This window comes from Alosa sapidissima, chromosome 14, assembly GCF_018492685.1.
Source record: "Alosa sapidissima isolate fAloSap1 chromosome 14, fAloSap1.pri, whole genome shotgun sequence".
Classification (NCBI taxonomy): Eukaryota; Metazoa; Chordata; class Actinopteri; order Clupeiformes; family Clupeidae; genus Alosa; species Alosa sapidissima.
Window position 1 is genome coordinate 23,190,060 of NC_055970.1, and position 15,860 is coordinate 23,205,919.

The following is a 15,860-nucleotide window of genomic DNA, read 5'->3' on the forward strand; positions in this document are numbered from 1 at the left end:
ACATTGTATTTTTGGTGTATTATAGCTGCAGCCCTGCATCTTCCTGTGCCATAGAATTTTACTGTCACACAGTATACATACTTTAGATACAAACAGTACACACACAGACACACAGAGAGAGAGAGAGAGAGAAAGAGAGAGAGAGAGAAAGTACAGGACTATCTTTGAGGGCTGTCTGGATGAATCCAACGGTGATTGTGGCACAGCCTCTTGCATGTTCTGATTATTGGGTAAGCCTACCAAAAGTACCAAATGATCTGCAAGACAAAAGCACATCCCAGCACACAAACCTAAATGGCAGCTGTGTGTGATGAGTCTGGAACATTATGGAACTGGAACTTTATTGTCGTCATGCAGAGTACAAGTACAAAGACAACGAAATGCAGTAGAAGACGAGTCCCAAAACAGGTTAATTCCTGAGACCGCCAGGTCTCACCTCAACGATCGGTCTCTGCCCGGGTCTCGCAGGAAGGAAGCTCTCACCTGGTGAGCATGTGCGTCTGAGAGCTGACCAGCGCTGGTCTGTTCCTGTCACCTCTGGGCTTCTTCAGCGCGGGGCCAGTCTCTCAGTCACCTGGCCTTGACAGGTGTCAGCAGGACAATAGCTCCCCTCTGATGCTCAAGGGTTTGTGTAAGTAGAGGGCCTTTTAAAAAAACAGTGTAGGGTCACTCTAGAGAAGTCACCACTCTGTCACACGGGGGCAAGGAAGGTAGAGGCTGGAACCGGTCAGGCAAAATGGGTTTTTCCTTTGCTCTTTACATGGCTGTCTTTTCACTTCTAGCATCAAATGGTCTGTCTGTCCGCTGTTTATGTCTGTCTGTTTTGTCCTATGTGTATCTGAATGTCTGTTCTGTTTATGTCTGTTCTGTCTAATGTGTGTCTAAATGTCTGTTCTGTTTATGTCTGTCTGTTTTGTCTTATATGTGTCTAAATGTACTGCACTCCATGTAGTGCCTGCATTTTATGTATATTTGTTTAAAATGTGTGTGCACTTTACTGTTGTCCTGTCAGCACTTTGTTTTCTATATAGCACCATGTCATGGTCCCGGTGACATATGCTGTTTCATTTTTACCGTGTACAGTGTATGGTCGAAATGACAATAACACCTTCTTGACTTGACTTGAAATTGCTGCTCTTGAGTGAATTCACTGCTCTTGTTCACAATCTTCATCTTAGCTCTGCCTTTATCAAACAGCTTGACCTGACCCTGAGTGCACCTCAGAGGACCATTGTGTGCGACCCAGCCACGCATTGACCTGGACGTCTGCTGGTCCTGCTTCTGAGGAAGAGGAAGAGGGAGAGGAAGCGAGATGTACGGGCTGCTGTGCGAGAGCCTGCACGACTTCATCAAGGAGTCGTATGGGGACGACGTGTGGAAGCTGGTGCGCGAGCGCGCCGACGTGCGCCTCCACTCTTTCGTCACACACCAGGTGAGAGAGATTAGGTGGGCATTAATGCCCCCTGCCCTCCCACATCTGATCTGCACTTCGCTAACAGACCCCCATGGACAGATTAGCAGCTCCTGTCAACAGCCTGAGGTGTGGAGCGCGCTCAGTTAACACCACCATTAATGTGAACTGAGGGTGTTCCAGGGCTCTTCAGTTTTCAGCTCAGGTCTCTATAATCCCTTCTTGACGTATTTATAGCCAATGCAGTCAGGGACAAATATTGTAATGAAATGTAATAATGAAAAGTAAACAGATATCTGCCGGATTGGGGCCAGAGTAAGTTAGTGTGTGTGCGTGTGTGTGTTTGGCGGCTGTGTGTGTGTGTGTGTGTGTGTGTGTGTGTGTGTGTGTGTGTGTGTGTGTTTGTGTGTGTGTTTGGCTGTGTGTGTTGCAGGTCTACAGTGAGAGCGTGATCCCCCGGATTGCCAAAGCTGCCAGTGGAGTGACAGGGACACCCTACAATGAGCTCATGAACTCCTGGGGCGTCTACTTCCTGGGCTTCGTCGGGAAGTACGGCTATGACAGAATCTTAAAGGTGTGACAGACAGTAAATATAAACAGCTTTCTTCTAACTCTACCAAGGATGTCTGAGGACATTTTAAATTGCTACACTATTTGTACACTATATTAACATAGTTTCTGCTTATCTGTATGAATCCTACTTGTGATGTCTTACAAATTGTCAGGACTGGTAATGGCAGCTTGGTGTGTGTGTATGTGTGTGTGTGTGTGTGTGTGTGTGTGTGTGTGTGTGCGTGTGTGTGTGCGTGTGTGTGTGCAGGTGCTGGGTCGGCATGTGCGTGACTTTGTGAATGGTTTGGATAATCTCCATGAGTATCTGCGCTTCAGCTACCCCAAAGTGCAGCCTCCCACCTTCTTCTGTCAGGAGGAGTCGGCCACAGGGGTCACCCTGCACTACAGGTCAGAGAAGCCCAGCGCACTAGAGGGGAAAATAGCACACAGGGCATTCAGAGAGCGGTTAACTCTGGAACTGACCAGAGAGCGGTCAACTCTGGAACTGACCTGGCCCTGATCAGAGTCCAGTCAGGGTGGCATTCCAGAATCCTCTAGTGTTTATAAATATATGTTTTACCTACCTCATTTTCAGTTTGTTTTTTAGATACTATGTGTGTTTTGTGATTTATGTGAATTGTTCATGCAGCACTGAAATTTCCCATTGGGGATCATCAATCAATCAATCAATCAATCAATCCGTCCATCCATCTACAGTTGTGCTCATAAGTTTACATACCCTTAGCATACATATGCTAAAGTTGACTAAAACAAGGAATAAAAAATCATCTTTTGAAAATTGATCTTAATGCCTTAATTAAAAAAAATGAAAAATCCAACCTTTAAGGACACCAATTTTCTTTTCATTATTCATACATTCTTTTGTGAATGAATAATGTATCGTAAATAAATCAATGTTCTTCCTTAAAATACAGGTGCTCATAAGTATACATACTGTACCTCTATGTTAAATTCCCATAGAGGCAGGCAGATTTCTACCTTTTTTTCTTTTTTCTCAAACCAGCTAACTGAAATAAAACAATGTCAATCTCTAGGTATGGTGAAGGGTATGCGATGATGTGGGGCTATTGTAATTCCAAAGGCCAAGGGAACTTCAATTCAGCAATGCAATTCAGGATGCAATTTCCAAAAGATGATTTTTTATTTCTCTTTTTGGTCAACTTTAGCATGTGTATGCTAAGGGTATGTAAACTTCTGGTTTCAACTGTATCCATCTATCTATCTCTCTATCCATCCATCCATCCATCCATCTAAAGTGTAGGTGCTGATCCATAGAAGGTACAATTATTGAGTTACTGACACTGTGTTACTGATGTTTCCTTTTGGCTCCTCTCTCTGCAGGAGCAAAAGAAAGGGCTACCTTCACTACGCCATGGGTCAGCTGAGGCAGATGGGCAAGCAATTCTATGACACAGACATTCATGTGGAGGTGCTGTCCGAGCAGCTGGTGGGAGACTACTCCCACGTCACCATGAGGTCCGGCCCACTGTTTATACGCAATGCTATACCAAATTCACTGCTTGTTTGTTTTATTTGTTGTTGTTGTTCCATGCTAGAAAAGCCGTGAGCTGAAATTTGTTTGTGGTTGTTTGTTTGTATGTTTGTCACAGGTTGAACTTTGACAACTCTGCCTACCGCTACATCCAGAAAGAAGATGAGGAAGAGCAGGAGATCTTACCGATAACCAGCGATTTCTTTTTTGAAGTGTTCCCCTTCAACATTGTTTTCAGACAGGTATTATAGACTCTTCTTCTCTTCTTCTCTCTTTTTCCTCTCTTGTCGCATTGTTGTTTAGCAGCCCTGCACGTCACTCACACATTCTACCCACCACAGGACATGGTGGTGCACAATGTGGGTTCTGGCCTGGCCACAGTCTTCCCTGACCTGGATGGGAAGAAGATCAATGATGCCTTCCTGCTGGCTCGCCCCCTGGTGGAGTTTACCTGGAACATGGCAAGTCATGCAGGGACACGAGTGACCAGAGCATAGAGTGCAGAGAGAAGGGTGTTATGACCAGGCGCACTGGCCACAACATGAAATGACAGAAAAGTAAATTGGGCTCATTTGTCTAGAGGTTTATTAAACAATTTGATAAATAACAAAATGGGAGATAAACAGCAAAGTAAGGAAAACGCAGGAAGGCCAACAACAGGCACGGTAGCCAGAACCAAAGTGGCCCCTGAAGCCATGGGCTGGCGTGCTTTTAAAGTGCCGGCTCTGCCCACCCACAACAGGTCTCACCTGTACACAATTAAAGAACAAAACATACTGCCCAGCAGCCACACATCGAAAGGGGGAAACAGCACCACCAAAGGTAGTGGAGGACATAACAAAGGGTTACGTTTGAGATGGACAATTAAGGCTACAGTAGTTACTGCATTAAGTAACGTTAAATCAGCTGTATAACAGACCTCAACAATTTTTTTTTTTTAAATTTGAAATAGTCTGACATAAAGTATCAATATAGTATAATGATTTTTCAGTGACAAAAATGTAACTCAATTTATGCGGGGCAATGGTGCTGTTGTGAAATGCCATGCCAGAAAGGTAACTGTCTTTCAAATGGGTCTGACACTCATTATGCTTTTACAGTATAGAGGGTGAATAAATCTGAACAGGCCATGTCTGGATGTTATTTTCTGTTGTTAACACAGTAGTGGGCCGGTCAAGAAATGGGTTTTGACCCCATACTCTTCTCTTTACACAGATCATCTCTCATCCAAACAATCTGTTTGAGATCATGTCCAAAGAGCCAGTAAAGAGAGAGAGAAACCTGCACAACCGCGTTCAGAGTGAGTGCTGTCTCTGACTCTGCAATGAGCTCACTCACATACCATTCGCCCTTTTAAAAGAAGACCTTTACTGTTATTTAAAGAACTAATAAGTGTGTGTGTGTGTGTGTGTGTGTTGTGTGTGTGTGTGTGTAGATTCGGACTATGAGAATGCCAACCGCACAGCCGATGTGGATGTGGAGCTCATGGCCTTCCAGTCCATCATTGGTGACGACTACAAAGGTCACTAACCCCTGCTTTGACCCTCTCTCCTCTCCTTGATACTTTCCAATGTGTTTAACTTAGCAGAGCTCAGGGGAAGCCCTCTTATTAGGAAACTGTGATATAACCTGCTGTGCCCTATTTTTAGTTGTTGCTAGGTCCAGTTTCCCTCTCACAGTAGCCTTACCAGTGGACAGCTACCAGAGAAGCACATTGTCCCATTACGTTCAGGCCCACACTCAGAGTAGAGGAGCTGTGACAGTGTTTGCTGTCCTCTGGCTGTGTTGATCTGCCTTTGTTCCCCCTCCATACTGTGCTGGGTTGGGGCACACTGGCCTGTTATTAATGCCCGCTGTGTGTGTGTGTGTGTGTGTGTGTGTGTGTGTTTGTGTGTGAGTGTGTGTGTGTGTGTGTGTGTGTGTGGGGGGGGGGTTGATTTGCCCTCTGCCAGATGGGAACAGTGCGAACGCCATGGAGAGCTGGGGCGACGGCAGTCGCTGCCTCAAACTGAAGGGCCAGATGAGATACATGCCCGAGTGGGAGTCCATCATCTTCCTCGGCACGCCTGTGTAAGAGTCACGCTGCAGGAACAGAGCCTCATTATCCGTCTGCCAAAACAAATCTATTTCTCATTTCCTTTCATTTCCATCTCCATCTCTCTGGGCCACTTCAGCAATCCCTTCTGAGTCACAGTCACCTTTCATATTTTACACAGATAACATGCCATGTGCTCACAGACAGACTGCCCTTTACATATCTTCAATACATACACATGTACATGAACATAAAATAAGAAATCATATACAAACATATACACGAAATATTGACCTTTTATCACTATTACAGGCATCTGTCCTCTTGGTAGAATCTCATTCTATTTAAGCTGGATTTGCGTCATGCCATCCATAACACATGTAATGTCCTGCATTGTGGTCTATGTGTGAGTGGGGCCATCCAAAACACATTTAATGTCCTGCATTGTGGTCTATGTGTGAGTGGGGCCATCCATAACATATGTAATGTCCTGCAATGTGGTCTATGTGTGAGTGGAGCCATCCATAACACATGTAATGTCCTGCATTGGGGTCTATGTGTGAGTGGGGCCATCCATAACACATGTAATGTCCTGCATTGTGGTCTATGTGTGAGTGGGCCATCCAAAACACATGTAATGTCCTGCATTGTGGTCTGTGTGTGAGTGGGGCCTGTGTGTCCTGTGCTGTGTGTTCAGGATGGAGAGCCTGAGCGCCATGTTTAAGACAGGTCTGTACATCAATGACCTGAGCATGCACGACTCCAGCAGAGACCTGGTGCTGGCAGGCACTCAGCAGTCAGAGGAGCTGAAGAGAGCTCTCATTCAGGTGCAGTGATCTGTGTGTGTGTGTGTTAGTGTGTGTGTGTGTGTGTGTGCAGATACAATTCTGCTTGACTTTGTCTATTAAGAGCAGAAGAAAAGTAATAGTTCAACTGAAGGATTCAGCTCTAATCAAATATGTTCTTATTAGCACAATGTGTTCTCACCAGGAACGATAACTATAAAAATGACTATAACTATAAGAATAGAAGCATTCACACTGACCAATGATAAGGAAAGTCTCTTCTCGTGTTGATGAATGTGATGGCTAAAATTGGATTGATTGGCTGTTAGCTTTTAACCGTTCTCTAAATCGCTCAGAAAGTGATCCCCAACGATATTGTTCTTTATATCGTTGTTGTTTATGAGTGGATGTCGACATTTATAATTAGCTAGAACAAACTTTTTTAAACAACTTTTTTGCCGTGTTTTTGGTGTTCGTGGCTTTATGAATCTTTTCAGTTCATTCTGTCAACATGGAAGGCAGAGACACCATTCTACTTCTGTAGACCTTTTTTGTTTTGTGAACAGCTGCTCTTTTATGAGTATTTCTAGCAATCCTCCTCTTCTAATTTGCTCCTCCTCTCCCCTATGTCTTTCAGGAGCAAAAGAAGTCCAGTAAGCTGGAGGAGAGCATGAAGATGCTGGACTACGAGATGAAGAAGACAGATGACCTTCTCTACAGGATGATACCTAAGCCTGTGGCCAAGAGACTGCGCAAAGGAGAGCCAGCCGTCAATACCTGTGAGGTCAGCATGCTACAACCATGTCGGAATGCTCACAGTAATCAAAACTCTGATTGGCTCTCTTGCGACATATTTTAGTAATGACTGAATATTTGTATACACTTAAGAAAAACTCCATAACTGTGTGTCCACAAAACTCCAAAAGAATGCAAACAATTGTCTGTGTGCAACTGCCAACAACTTGTAGCTCAGCATTATCTTAAGAAGGTGAAATAGGTAGTCCTGAAGGGCAGTGTTTGTGAAGGTGCATTCTGTTATCAACTCCAAGGATACCATACATACTAAACATATCATACCAGCCACATGCCTAGGGCTCACCCATTTTAGTAAGGAATATCATGAGAGGCTTGAGTTGAAGTGACCAGTTGACTTTGCCCGTGTGCCAGGTGTTTCCTGACGTGACCATCTTGTTCAGCGATGTGGTGGGCTTTACACGAATCTGCAGTCACATCACACCCATGCAGGTGGTGTCCATGCTCAACACCATGTACACGCTCTTCGACACGCTCAGCGAGAAGCACCGTGTCTTCAAGGTCTGACACCACGCACACACACACACACCCATGCACACAAACACACACACACACAATCCAATTCAAGACATAAGTGATGAAGATATAAAAGAGCCCCCTGCTCTGTGTATTCATTGCAGGTGGAGACTATTGGTGATGCTTACATGGTTGTAGCTGGGGCCCCTGAGAAGACCAAGTACCATGCCCACAACATCTGTGACATGGCTCTGGACATGGTGCGCTCCATCGACCACCTGAAGGACCCATCCAATGGAAACAACATTCAGATCAGAGTGGGTGAGTAGGCTAGTCTCACTGAAGAGAAGCTCATTGAGCAATAGGAAGGTCTCACCCTTAATGGTATCCAAAGCAGTTTTGGGTAATCTGGTGACTCATGAGCTCCTCCTAGAGAGAATATTTATAATTTACTTTGCCGTTGAAAATACTTCTGTTGGCTTGAGCACTTCCTCCTAAACACCTGCACAATACATGTGCATTTATTTTGGAGCCAAAGGACTAGCAACAGGTGAAGACAATCTCCAAAGAGCTATATCTACTGACCAGTTAATATTTCACGATTCTCGCGAGATGTTTCCGTCTTGCCATCAGCCAAACTGCATGGCTGGTTTTCCGCCTGCAGGGTGCTGCCAGCTATGCTAGGTGCACGATTCTCCCTTTTACAAGTTTGTTTACCATCAGAATGACTGATTAAAAAACTTCCATAGTGCTGCTTTAAAACTGTAGAGTTACAGCATACCCAGTAACACATCTAACCAACAACAGCTAACACAGTGTACCAGTGTATGTGGTGAGTGAGCAGATCTGTTTGTATAGCAGAAATGTTACCTACAGTTTTTACACTATAGTCCTAATAAATTATATATAATTTCCTATATCATATCTTGATGTGGACAGGAGAGAAGAAATGCACCAATACATGATGGACTGTCATGAGAAGACTGCCCGAAAACCACACTGAGGGGAAAGCCTCTCCTCTGTGAGGCTGGGGGAAAAAATGTGACTTTGTTGTAATTTCAGGCATCCACTCTGGGATGGTGGTGGCTGGTGTTGTTGGTCATAAGATGCCGCGGTATGGTCTCCATGGTGATACGGTTCACACTGCGTCTGCTATGGAGAGTAATGGAAAGGTGTGGTGCGAGCTCCATGCACAACAATGAAATGATAGATAAATAGATAGATAGATAGATAGATAGATAGATAGATACTATAATTGGTCACCAGGGAAATTCCATCTCTGCATTTTACCCATCTGTGGTGATCACACACACACACACACACACAGCACACAGGGAGCAGTGAACATACACAGACCCAGTGCAATGGGCACTGACTGCCGTTGTGTCCTTGGCCCTCAGGAGATGCACATCCAGCTGAGTAGCGCCACCTACGAGCACCTCAAGGGCAGCCACTTCATCTTCGAGAGGCGCGGCACCATCACCATCAAGGTCAGTCTGTCACAGTTACAAAAATCACCCTCAGCCACCAACCACAGTCAAGGGCCACACATGTCTTTTAAAGGAACAGGCCAAAACAGGATATACTTATCTTTTCTTTGTGTTCAATAACCCAGTCTGGCACTGTTAGCCTAGCGTAGCATAATTAACTGGAAGTGGGTTAGAGAGCAGTTAGCCTATAGCTAGCTAGTGTAACCCACTTCCAGTGAAGTGGGCAAATGGTGAAGCAGACTGGGTTACGTTAATGATGTCACACTGGGTTATTCTTATTTGCTGGGTAGACTGGAAATAAGATTATTTCGAAAGGAATTGGTGTGTTCACTGGTCACTGTAGCCTCTAGACAAATAACAGAGAATATCTCAGTGGCCATTTTCTCCCTTTTTGAGTGTCACAACCCACATCTTTAGCAAATCCTCAGCACTGGCTGTTTCAACCCAGTGCTGACGTTCCCGGGTCATTTCCTGTTCTGAATGCCCCACAGTCTCTGCTTTGCTGGGAAAAAAAAAAAAAAAACTTCTGTGTGACAAAACCCTCAGTCAAGCTTACTGCAGCATGTGCCAGCTTTGACAGCCAAAATGACACCATAGGGTTGTTTGTTGGAGTAGCATGACATCCATGTGGTCCATGGCAGTCCTTCTGAACTCATGCTCCGTCTGTGGCATTCTGCCAGTGGGTGTGAGATGAGTAGGTCTGCCACTCACATGGTCATTACGGGACATTCTTTGCCGCATCTCGCTATTAATTTCCACAACATTAACCTTTGCAGACCTGCAGGGAGTCATGCATCAGGGATAGACTTTGATCCACTAATGATCCCGGAGATATTTCCGTGGCTAATAGTACTCCTTGATATACAGACTATAGAGAATATTGTGGCACCTGATCGGGATTAGTGTGTGTCAATACCTGGATGAGTACATTTTTGTTTTCTGTCTTGTTTGTGTGTTTGTAAAGTTAATACAACTACAAAAGCACTGCATAACAGTATGCTTGGACTGTATGCAAAATCACTTGAATCAACGGGACTGTGTGTGTGTATATGTGTGTGTGTATATGTGTGTGTGTGTGTGTGTGTGTGTGTGTGTGTGTGTGTGTGTGTCTGTCTGTCTGTCTGTCTGTCTGGTGTGTTCCTACAGGGCAATGTGGAGATTGAGACATACTGGCTGAAGGGGAAGAGAGACAAAGACGGGAATGCTCAGGCAGCCTGCCCCCAGTTTGAGACACAGACCATCAGCAAGGCCACAATTTCTGCCTCAGATCCTCCTATTAGCGAGGAGGTGCTGGTACGTACTAGGATAAGCTTTTATGTTTGTGTTTGTAGATGACATAACAGTAAGCCGGTATGGTATTTCCGATCAAGTGCTACACATGTTGCTACCCCATTTCTGTCAACCCACACTCTAGCAGTTGAAGTTCAATACATAAAACATACTGCATAAAAGTCATGGCAAAGCAGATCCTTTGCAAGACAGCAATGTTTCTTAAAAGTATCCAATACAGTTTTGGGGGTTTGTTTTTTTTGCTACTGGGCTCCCCCTATGTTAATGGAGTATTTGTATTTTACACAACTGTCGTAAATACTACCCATGGCTTACAACCTTCCCCCCTGGGCACAGTACATGTGGATTTTGTTAACAAACTGGCAAAGACAATCTCCAAAAAGCCATTTCGACTGGCAAGGTAATATTACACAATTTCATACTAATAGTAGGCTATTGCACAATTTCCGTAAAGCAATTTGTGATTATCCGGGTCGGGGGAGAGCAAGTTGCAAGGCTGTTTTTCCGTAGACGGGTAGACTGGGAAGGCGCACCATTCTCCCTATTAGTTTACAGGCAGTCAGTTAGTTAGTTTACCATTAAATTGACTTAGAAACTAGCCCCAGCAGTGGTGCGACTGGCTGGGGCACCTGCACTGTACACCGGCGACCCGAGTTCGATTCCCGCCCCGTGGTCCTTTCCGGATCCCACCCCGACTCTCACTTCCTGTCAATCTCTACTATCCTATCTGATTAAAGGCATAAAAAGCCCAAAAAATATATATAAAAAAAAATTGATTTTGAAACTGTTGTATTAACTGAACTGAACTGAAGAAATTCAAGTGCTCATCAAAATGATATAAAGGAACGGTGACAGACATACACCTTGATATTATTGGTTTCCACTAAATATGCATCTGTAAGCGTCACCTATGCTACTGCACTAGAGATTGTGAGTTAGAGATCTTACCGCATTAGAGTTTGTTTTTTGTATTCTCCTCACAGCTGTCTTCTACTGAGCTGGTCTTTGCAATAGGTCAGTGGCTAACCTGTTTGTATAAGAGGTCAGTCCAGCTGCTTCAGTCGTTTCTACGGTGACCGCACGGAAAGGGCTCATCGATCCCTCTCCTCGTCTCCTACAGGTTTTCCCCTCTGTGGCCGGCGAGGATGAGGAGGAGGTCAAGTCCATCCGCTCGCACCGCATCAAAATGGAAGCCTCTGGAAACTCTCTGGAGGAGTCCATGGAAGAGTGCAGGGTGGAGGAGATGTCCATGAGTAAGGTGAGAGTAGATGCCCTTTAGATGCCCTTTAGCCAGGTGAGAGTAGATGCCCTTTAGCCAGGTGAGAGAAGATGCCCTTTAGCCAGGTGAGAGTAGATGCCGTTTAGCCAGGTGAGAGTAGATGCCCTTTAGCCAGGTGAGAGCAGCTGCCTTTTAGTCAGGTGAGAGTAGATGCCCTTTAGCCAGGTGAGAGTACTGTAGCTGTGTACTAGTACAAGTGGATACTTTGATCTCCGGCACACTATGATTTTTGCTACCCCAGAGCTAACTTTCAATGCAACTTGCCATTAAAGAAGCCCTATGCAACAATTTTAGCAAAAATGACCTTAATTATGCAGGTTGAGAATCATTCTGATGGTTCTACAACACTTTCTGGGTTGTTTGGTGGGTGCTTCGTCTCCCCCTATCTCTTAACCGCAGAAAAAACAAATATGCAACTTTCTGAACCCGGTCCGGGTAAATCCGGATGTGACTCAGCGGAAGTATCCAATCGCGCCTCGAAAATGTAGTCAGATTGTAGTTTCTAAGAAGACTGCAAAACAGACGCCGACTTGGCTTTGTTGCTGTTGAAATTGTAAGTAGCCGACCCTTGGGTGAACTTCGTTTTTGTAATGTGGTTTGATAGTCTCTTGAACAATGTGTTTGCTCGACCGTTTTATTGTGAGCCCTGTATGTGTTTAGCTTGGTTTCTTGATGGCTAGCTCGCTAGCTAGTGGGGTTTAGCATAGCAGTCACTTGCTACCGAAGCTATGTCGTGAAAAATGCGAGCCCAAATCTGGCGAAAACCCGGAAACAGCGAAGGAATAATCAGACCAGCATAGGGCTTCTTTAAGTTAGTTAGCAAGTTAGCTCTGGGGTAGCAAAAATCTAAGTTTGCCATCTTAACGCACCAATGATCACAGGAGCCACTTGAAGGCAGAGGACAAGAGTGTGTTCAGGAAAACGTACATTTCAGACTTTTTCGTTGCCGCGAGAATTAAACAGGTGTGACAATTTAAAATCCCCATGTTATTTTCCCATAGGAAAAATCGCCAGATCCCGGATCTCAAAAAATTGTAGCTTTTTTGTAGGCGAACCTCAGAGGTCTAACGGTGGCCGACAGGTGAAAACGACGTCCAATTTATGACAACAGATGCAAATCAACAAAACACGTGCAAATAGACAAAACACATGCAAATAGACAAAACACAAACAACTTAAGAAAACATTTTCATCTTCATTTGACAACACATGCATCATTTAGAAAACGTGCTGCAAATTCAGAAAACATTTACATTTCAGAAACGAGCTGCCAATTCACAACAAGTGTAACGGAGGTAGACTGAGCTAGCGTGCTAGTTGCCCATGTAAATCCTCACAGCCCTAACCTTAAGAACGCTTCTAACCGCTGAGTTGTGTGTCAAGTGTGTGTGTGTCAAGGTGGCGGGTTCGAGGCCTGTGAGCGGCGAACGAACCGACCTTGTGACACAAGCAATTAAGAAACGTGCTGCAAGAAATCATAACACAACGGAAGTGTTTCCGGAGGGCACATAAAAGTGATTAACACCTCTGAATAGGTGGCGAATTATATACGTACAGACAGTAAAGGAGAGGTGTTCATCACATTTAAGGGCCATTAAAATGTTAGATAAACCCAAATACGTACATTTCAAGCCAGATTTCTTTAAACAGGAGCTGTCGTTGTCACACCCATTCGCCACCTGTTCAGAGGTGTTCATCACTTTTAAATGTCCCCCGGAAACACATCCGTTGTGTTATGAATTTCATAGCGCATTTTTGAAATGTAAATGTCTGAATTTGCAACGCGTTTTCTAAACGCTGTGCACGTGTGGTCAAATGAAGATGAAGATGTTTTCTTAAGTTGGTTGTGTTTTATCTATTTGCACGTGTTTTGTTGATTTGCATCTGTTGACATAAGTTGCACGTTGTTTGCACCTGTCAGCCACCGTAGAGGTCTATTTGGAGAGAGTGTTTGTTAGTAAGGTTAAATGTATTGTGTGAGTGAGTAAGGTGAAAGTCATCGTCCTTGAGTAAGGTGAAGGAAGATGTCATTGGGTAAAATATATAGTGTTGTTCGTGAGTAGGGTTAAAGGAAACGTGTGACATTAACATGAAAAACTTTGTCTTAGGGTAAAGTGATGAATGTGTCTAATGTGAGTAAAATAAACAGTGATCTGGATGATAAAAGAAAGATTGCTGTGAGTGTACTTTTATAGGAGATTTCTTTTGGAAAGTTGTGAGGAAATGTCAGTGAGTAAGATAAGATGTGTGCAAGTAAGGTAAGATGATGGTGCAGTGTTATCGTTTGGTTGTGTGTGGTTTTGTGTGTGTGTGTGTGTGTGTGTGTGTGACTACTTTTTAGATATCTTTTTCCTTCCTCCTTTTAGTGTTGATGTGAGGCAAGAGATGAAATATGGAACATGTCTGGTCTGGCTTTCGTGTCATGTGAGAAAGGCTTTATGAGTGTGACAGTTTGGCCTTTCCATGACATTCAACTCTAACCGTGATAAGAGAACCTTTGAGAGGTTTTACTTTACTTTTTGCTCTCTAAACCATAAGCACACTTCCGCTCTCTTTCTCATTCTCTTTCCCTCCCCCTCTTTCTCCTCTCCTCCGCCTCAGTCTCATTATAAAGATGCGCTTCAGGACGGCAGTCAACAAGACCCTCGCATAGAGCTCGACTCCCCTGACTTCGACGGGAGGGATTCCATCTTGGAGTCTCCCGACGGTTCGTGTGACTCCTGCAGCTCGGAGAAGAGTGCCATGTGCACGGTGTCATGAACCGCAGACCTGACGTCAATTTGAAGCTATCGCCGCGCAGCGCAGACCTGCAGTCAATTTGAAGCTAATGCTACAGCTTTTGTGCACAGCTTTAACTGAACTTTCTAACCTGTGTGTGGATACAAGCTTTTTGTATGTCATCACCTCTGGCTGACTGCTGTTCTCAAGGCTTGATTGTGCATATTAAATGTATACAATAACAGTTATTTCTAAGACATAAATGTAGTTCTAATTGAATTAATATTAAATGTATACACTAACAGTTATTTCTAAGACATATAGTAGTTTTCTTACTCGAAAGCATGAATACAATCCCAGCTGCTATAGCGAGTAAGTTATTGTTTTGTAAATGTCCAGAGTGCGTTGCACATGTCTGGTGTTTCGGTGAATCCATCATTATCTTTTTGTTCTATTCCTTTGTATGTTTTGTTCCATGTTATTCGACTCATAATCATGAGTAGTAGAATATCTGTGGGATTACAAGTGAAGGGTCCTTTGCGGTAGAAATCTCCACTTAAAGCCACTTGTTAGCCTTCAGTCAATACGTATTGATTCATTCCACTGCTGCTTTCAGAACGAATGTTTGTCCTGTGCTCACCAATCTGACCCTATTGAATGGAAACAGCACGACTTGCACCCACACTTGTGTTGTTGTTGATTGCTGTCACCCATATGAAGCACTTAGTGCTGTTGTTTTGTTTTGGAGTGTTTACACACTTTTGGACCTGCATGATTCTATGAAGCTGCTTGTGTGTGCTGTGTTCTCACTGGTTGGACAATGTGTGTGTGTGTGTGTGTGTGTGTGTGTGTGTGTGTGCGCGTGCATGCGTGTGTGTGTGTGTGCTCGTGGTCATGTGCTTGTGTGCGTGTGTGTGTGTGTGTGTGAGTGTGTGCATGTGGGTGTATGATTATATGGTCAGCGTGCCGTGATAATAAATTAAGATGACGGAACAGCTGGAGCAGATCATTTGATTGTTTTTCAGAAACACACGGGTGAGCAATTACACCATAGCAGAAAACAACACCATGCAATCACACGAAACAAGACCACTGGAAACATGCTTTTGCTCACCACACCAGAACTAGTCGAACATCTGTGAAGGAAAGATCAATCACCAGCTACTGACAACATAATGCACATCCAACAACTTGATGATTATTTATGATTAGGCTTATTAAAATGCACAGTTGTTTATGTTGTTCTTGTATTAGTTATAAAGACACAATACTGACAATATTATGCTGTAGCAGCCCCGTGAGGGCAGTGGAATGGTTTACAAAACTCACTATTCTACTCACAATACTATTGTATACAATACTGTATGTAGTACATACTGTACATTGGTCATTGCAAGTTACTGCATAATTCTCATAACCTTTACTGACATATGACCCTTACTGACTGAAAGATATGGAAATCCTCATTTGAAAGAAAACTCAGATTAACATGGTTAGCTGGTTAAATAGAGCCTGCAT

At 44.0% G+C, this 15,860-nt stretch overlaps 1 protein-coding gene and 1 long non-coding RNA gene across 3 annotated transcripts; one reads left to right on the top strand and one right to left on the bottom strand.

Annotated features, from left to right (window-relative positions):
• Positions 1-669: 669 nt before the first annotated feature.
• On the top strand, positions 670-15,322 carry LOC121681431 (soluble guanylate cyclase 88E-like). 2 transcript variants are annotated; one of them, XM_042061174.1, is made up of 19 exons: positions 670-726; positions 1,198-1,432; positions 1,845-1,985; positions 2,232-2,371; positions 3,326-3,460; positions 3,595-3,718; positions 3,818-3,937; positions 4,692-4,776; positions 4,912-4,998; positions 5,429-5,546; positions 6,209-6,338; positions 6,934-7,080; positions 7,464-7,610; positions 7,730-7,886; positions 8,628-8,737; positions 8,966-9,055; positions 10,202-10,348; positions 11,466-11,603; positions 14,226-15,322. In XM_042061174.1, exons 2-19 carry the CDS (start codon positions 1,313-1,315, stop codon positions 14,382-14,384), a joined length of 2,295 nt encoding a protein of 764 aa, XP_041917108.1. In that variant the 5' UTR covers positions 670-726; positions 1,198-1,312; the 3' UTR covers positions 14,385-15,322. The 2 variants fall into 2 exon arrangements, with proteins under 2 accessions (XP_041917108.1, XP_041917109.1); XM_042061175.1 differs by lacking the exons at positions 670-726; positions 1,198-1,432 and adding an exon at positions 1,484-1,616.
• LOC121681461 lies at positions 7,522-8,621 on the bottom strand. Its single transcript, XR_006022144.1, has 3 exons — positions 7,942-8,621; positions 7,754-7,843; positions 7,522-7,612 (listed from the first exon to the last, which is right to left on the bottom strand). It is a non-coding gene; the product is annotated as an uncharacterized LOC121681461 (long non-coding RNA).
• Positions 15,323-15,860: the final 538 nt, after the last annotated feature.